Source organism: Agelaius phoeniceus, chromosome 13, assembly GCF_051311805.1.
Source record: "Agelaius phoeniceus isolate bAgePho1 chromosome 13, bAgePho1.hap1, whole genome shotgun sequence".
NCBI classification, from domain to species: Eukaryota; Metazoa; Chordata; class Aves; order Passeriformes; family Icteridae; genus Agelaius; species Agelaius phoeniceus.
This window is the reverse complement of record NC_135277.1, coordinates 12,043,273-12,049,442: the sequence shown is the minus strand read 5'-3', so window position 1 is coordinate 12,049,442 and position 6,170 is coordinate 12,043,273. Positions and strand designations below refer to the sequence as shown.

General features: G+C 53.3%; 1 protein-coding gene across 1 annotated transcript; it reads left to right on the top strand.

The window, feature by feature from the left end:
• Positions 1-1,120: 1,120 nt before the first annotated feature.
• On the top strand, positions 1,121-4,517 carry BCL2L10 (BCL2 like 10). The gene is made up of 2 exons (XM_054642112.2): positions 1,121-1,622; positions 3,346-4,517. The coding sequence occupies exons 1-2, from the start codon at positions 1,221-1,223 to the stop codon at positions 3,475-3,477; spliced, it is 534 nt and encodes a 177-aa protein (XP_054498087.1). The 5' UTR covers positions 1,121-1,220; the 3' UTR covers positions 3,478-4,517.
• The last annotated feature ends 1,653 nt before the right edge of the window (positions 4,518-6,170 follow it).

Sequence of the window (6,170 nt, the reverse complement as noted above, 5' to 3'; positions counted from 1 at the left end):
CACTCATTGTGAGGAATGCAATAGGAAATTCCTGCTCCAGGATTAACAATCATAAGGGAAAATTGTTTTAAAAGCATGTGTGTAAAACTCTTACGAAAAGTACAGATCTCATTCCAGCCACTGCTCTAGCACATAAACAGATTCTATTTTCCTGCTTCAAAACAAAACAAAAGCCAAGAATGGGGATGTAGAACTAAAGTTCGCCTTAGGAGGGACTCTAAGGGATCCGGCCAATTCTTGATAGTGATCTGAGAAATTGCAACAGGATTGATTCCAACCACCTATTTTTGGATTTTCTAATGGGGATGTAACATGGAGACAGCTGTATCTCAGGACAGATGGAGTGAAGCCAAGCTGTGCTGACACACTGGGCACCTTGAGCCGGCTGTGGAACAAGAGGTGAGGCAGCCGCGGTGCCAGGGGCTGCAGCAGTGCCTGTGCCAGCACGGGCACAGCAGGGCTGGGCTGTGACAGCGTGGGCACCGCCACGCTTTGCCCTGGCACCTTCAGCAGCTCACCTGCAAAGGGCACTGAGCAGGACACACAGGCTGGGTGTACCCTCTGCCATGTGCCCTGTGCCATTTGCCGTGTGCCCTGTGCCATGTGCCATGTGCCATGTGCCGGGCCTGCACCGCGCTTGGGGCGGTGTTCAGGGCAGTCCCGATGGGCTGGGGAGCAGCTGATGCTCTCGGAGCTGCCCCGGCACGGCCGGGATGCAGGGAAGGTGTCCCGTGTGCTCTGCAAATGACACCCTTGGCCAGCGCTGTTCTCAGCTGCTTTATCTAACAGTGTGCAGGGCCCGACTTTGCGCCATGAAGGTCCTAATCCTATATTTTGCCTATATGCTCATCAAAAAGCAAAGGCCACTGCATTTGCTGGGTAAAAAACTCACCTCATGACCCTGAAAAACCTGTATCTCCTTTGATGAAAAGAATACAGGTTCGGGCGGGAACAAAAAAGCCAAAAGGGATAAAAACACGTATTTGAGAGCCAGCACCCGGTAAATCCCTCAGCTGCCCAGCGAGGCCCGCAGCAGTGTGCCGCAGATGTCTTTCCAGGGATGCGGGCGGTCCCTCCCGATGGGAACGTGCCCGCTTGGCCCCTCCCCGGAGGAGGGGAGTCCGGGGTGGGCCGGGCCGGACCGGGCCGGGCGGAGGGGCCGCCCCGCCTCTTAGTCGGCGGCAGCTGCTGCTGCGGGGCTGCCGCCGTGGGCAGCCGCCATGCCGCGCTCGCTGAAGGAGGAGACGGCGCTGCTGCTGGAGGATTACTTCCAGCACCGCGCCGGCAGCGCCGCGCTGCCCTGCAGCCCCACGGCGGGCACGCTGCGGCGGGCGGCGGCCGAGCTGGAGCGGCAGGAGCGGCCCTTCTTCCGCTCCTGCGCGCCGCTGGCGCGGGCCGAGCCGCGGGAGGCGGCCGCGCTGCTGGCCAGGGTGGCGGCGCAGCTGGAGGCCGACGGCGGCCTCAACTGGGGCCGGCTGCTGGCGCTCGTGGTGTTCGCCGGCACGCTGGCGGCCGCGCTGGCCGAGCGGGGCTGCAGCGACGGGCCGCGCTGCCTGGCCGCTCACCTGGCCGCCTACCTGGCCGAGGAGCGCGGCGAGTGGCTGGAGGCGCACGGCGGATGGGTGAGCGGGGACGGGGCGGCGGGAGCGGCCTGGGGCGGCTGCCGGGACCCTCACCCCATCCCCGGTTAGCGGGGCAGGACAGACCCCGGCTCCGTGCGGCGGCTCGTCCCGGGGGGAGACGTGCCCGCCTCACTGCCGGCGATGGGCGGGCACCCGGGGGCTGCTGGCCATCGCGACACGATTTGTGACCCTCGGGGATGGTGGCCATCGCGACACGATTTGTGACCCTAGGGGATGGTGGCCATCGCGACACGCGGTGTGTCCCCGGGGATGGTGGCCATCGCGACACGTACTATGTAACCGGGGGATGGTGGCCATCGCGACACGCGGTGTGTCCCCGGGGATGGTGACCATCGCGACACGTACTGTGTCCCTAGGGGCTGCTGGCCATCGCGACATGCGATGTATCCCCGGGGGATGCTGACTCTCGCGACACGCGGTGGGCGCTCGCTGGGCCATTGGGGTGCCTGCGGGTGCCCGCTCACGGCCCCGTGGGGATGCAGCCGCGCGATCCCGCAGGAGCGATGTTGCTGGGCGAGGGAGCGAGGTTTCCCTTCCCCTCGGCTCCGCAGCCTGTGGATTTCGGCGAGCAGGCTGGCACAGGTCCTGTCCCAGGTGTGAGCACAAACCTGTGCCTGTCCTTAAGCACACCTGTGTATTAAGGCGCTCAGCCTGCAGACCTGCGGCTTCTGTTCTGTCCGTCCCGAAGCCGGTCAGGTCGGGCCTGGGGAGGAAAGTGTGGGTATTTTGTCCACCCCGAGAGATGCACACTTGGAGGTCCAGCTTTTAAGGCGTTGGTGCAGCTCTGCCTGCATTTCTGAACAAAATGTCAGCTATCCCACAAAACTGCTCGTTTCCTATTTCCAGTCCTAGTGGAATATTTTGTCAGTACAAATAAGCACTAAAAATAGAAAGGAAGGGAAGTAGCCACTGGTTTAGTTGACTTTTCCAGAGACCAAAATGAACTTGGTTTTCCAGTGGTCACTGGTCCATCTGGCCGCTCAGAACAGTGTGGTGGTTGGCTGCAGAGGACACTGTCACTTGGCAAAATTGGCAAAATCCTATTGCCTGTTCGCACAAATCAAAGTGTAAAGAACAAAGTTCCGGAAGAAATTAAGAGTATAACTTGTTTACATAGACATCTGCGGAGCAGAGTTCAAACATGACCATCTGGAGTTGTATTGCTGCCACTTCTGATTATCACAATGATCTGGGAGAGCAGCTGCCAGCTTTGCTCTGTCATAGGTCAGCTCTGAGCAGTGTCCACCCGGCCTTTCCAAGAGAGTGTGTAATCAGTCTCACATCCACAGAGATGGGACTGGCTTTGGCCTCCTGTCTTAAAAGTGGAAATTTCCATATCCTGTGTTTGAGATGCTTTCTAAAACTTAAAGTAGGAAGAACAGTGCTGGCAGCTTCCATCAGAAACTTGCCTAAAAGGGCAGAAATATGTAATGACGCATTGAGCATCTCAATAGGAAGTGTGCAAGTCTCTTGAGCTAAGTATGCAAGCACTTGTAGCTACTCCTTTCTGTTGCCTTGTGCAGAAGCTCTCACAAAATGCTTTTGCCTGTGCCCAAGGCAGTGGGTTTAGACTTCCATGACTGGAACAGAGACCTGCAGCTGACAGAGGCTGAGCTGGGAGGATGAAACTCAAAGGCTTGTTAAAGAAACCCAGTTTAACTGCGAGCTAAACAACTGAGTGTCCTTTCTGTTGGTGTTGCAGGATGGATTCTGTCGGTTCTTTGGCAGACCAGGCTCGGAGGCAGCTGAGCAGAGCAGCACCATTGGCAACGCCATCGTGGCGGCGGCGGCGGGCATCGGCATGGCGGGGCTGGCGTTCCTCCTGGTGCGGTAGGACACCGACGCATCTTGCCCAGGGAAAGTACTCTCAAAACTGACAGTTTACCAGATTTCACTTTATTTTCTATAGAACAGACCCTCTAAGAAGAAGTCTATATTTTTAAACTGGCTCAGAAAACTGCCTCACCAAATCCTTGGCCATAAACTGCTTCACTCACTACCCAGTGACGGCACAGACAGATGTATACTAGAGCACTATTTGTGTGTGTTCAAAACCCCTTGTCTCCAAACACCCTCTGTCTGGACTTTCTTTTTTGAAGGTGTAACCTAAACTTTAGCATGGTTCATGTACTGTAACTTCTGAATGCTTGGTGTTATGCTAGGAAAACATTATGGTGGGCTTGCTACTACTAAACCCTCCGTTCAAGACGTCTCATTTACGTGGAGGCAAGTTTGGAACCCGCCTTCATTAATGCTGTAAAGTGGGCGAACCTTGACTGTGATCTAACGTGGTTTATGGCTTCAAACGTGCACAGCACTTGTAATCAAAAGGCAACTCATTTGTTGATTTAGGGCAGTTGGTGCCTGTGATGCTAGAAGCATTAGGGCTTAATGTAACATAAGGCTGAATTCATTACACTACAAGAAGGTAAGTATTGATACAGGATGGTAATGGCTGCAGTACTGGTTCCTACTGAAAGGAAAAGAATTTAAATATTAAACTTTAATTGGTATATTGAAATCCAGTGAAGGCTGGAATTTCTCTGGATTTCCCTTACAAAGTGAGAATTTCCATATATCTTAATATATTTTTGAAGTATTTATCACTGTATAATACTTGTAGCCATGACATCTTTATTTTTGTTTAAAACTTAATGCTGGTTCTCGTCACTCTAGTGTGTATCAAGCGTTGTCTTGTTTTAGTAATATTTCACTCTGTTTTCAAAATGCTGTGTATTTCTTTCAATGGTTGTACAAATTGCCTTATGTTTCTGGTAGCTTTTGAATAATGTTCCTGGGTTACTCACAACGTGTACAATTTTACTATGGTGACTTCAAAGGTGAATAAATGTCAAGTATTTTTATTTTAAAAAACCTTTCTGATTATTAGGTCAGATGAGTGCTGCTGCTCAGACAGTGAGTGTTTTGGTGGTTACCTGGATCCATCAGTTTATATTCACTGTATTGCTGGTGCTTTGACCTGAGACAAGGACTGGTGGAGCACCAGAGCAGTTTGATACCAGTCTCCGGAGCAGTCCTGCAGTCCAAACTAGAGCTGACACAGCCTGAGTGGAAAATCCCATCCAAAAGGTCCATCTTCAGCATCGTGATTGGAAGCAACCTGGTGGTTTTGTAGGCCAAAGTTTAACATAGGTGGGTGCAATTAGGCTCCTCTGAGAGCTGCTCCTGCTTGTAGAGAGTGACAGAGGTCTTGTTTCTTCTCTGCTGCTGCCTCTTTCACACGTGCATGCTTTTTTACTGAAATTGAAGTTTCTGGTCCATGTTATGATGACAACTGTGCAATGTGTTGGTGGAGTTCAACCTTCCTGGATTAGTCTTCCTGAGCAGCTGTACTCTTTGAGGGTGTTGGGCTTTACTCTTTTACAGGCTGGTTTCCTGTCCCTGTCTCCAGTCTGGGTGCTCTGATGCCTGCTCAAGCTGCACGTCCAGTGGGCAGCCAACTTCCTCTTGGGAAAGCTCGGCCTGGCAGCCAGGTCAGCATCCCTGTGGCTGGCAGTGGCCACCCTGCTTCTCCTTCTGCTGGCCACTGGGCCCTGAGGCAGGCGTGCTGGACAGAGCAGCCTTGTGCTGGCTGGCCACAGATGTGGGGACAGGGACAAAAAGGGGCATTCAGGGATGGTAAGTCCCTCACAGGCAGGAAGGAGCTGCTGGTCCTCCCCCTCACTCTGCTGGCTCAGAATAAACGTCTGCTTGTTCTCCAACTTCCAGTTCTCTAGCCTCCAGCTTGCCTCCTCTCAGTAAGGGGATTAGGAGCCCATGGTGCAGGGCTGTGCTCAGTTCCTCTCTCAGGTTCCTGCAGGGCTGACACCCGTGTGTGGCAGCTCAGTGATCTGTGTATCTGCCTGCAGTCATTCAGTGCCCTAAAACTTTGTCCACAGTGGGAATGAGCTGGTGTGTCTTGGGAACTGAGAGTAGTCTCTAAAATGTGGGATGCTTACAGGGTTGTATGATGAAAAGCATGGGGAACAACAGGGCAAGAAATGCACTAAGCAGAGGTCAGATGTCCCTCCCCTGCCAAACAGAACAAAGATAAAATATCTGTATCTTGATTTTCAGTGTAATCTGATCTGGCAGGCTCCACAAAAACAATAGCAGAGAGGATATTTATGCTGGCTTTTACAGTGTGCTCTGGAAAAGTGAAAAAACCCCAAACAAACCCAGCCTGGAAATGTCCTTTAACGGTCACATCAGCTTTTGGTGTAAACCTGACCCTTTCCAAAGTGCAGCTTGAGGAGCATCTGCCAGTCTTTCTTGGCCTGGGAGAAGCTGGGAGTGGGCTTTCTAAGAGCCAGGAAAGCTGCAAGCTGAGTCAGGAGGCTGCAGTGCAGCTCTGCCCAGGCTGCTGGAACCTGGCACAGGAGGGCAGCTGCCCACCCTAGCCAGAGCCAGGCTCCCTGAGCTGCTCTCTGCTGACGTGGGAATGTGGGATTGAAGAGGAGAACTTAAATCACTGGAGCCCTGTTGACTTCAGGGCAGTTCAGACTAACTTCCATTTGCATGACTTCT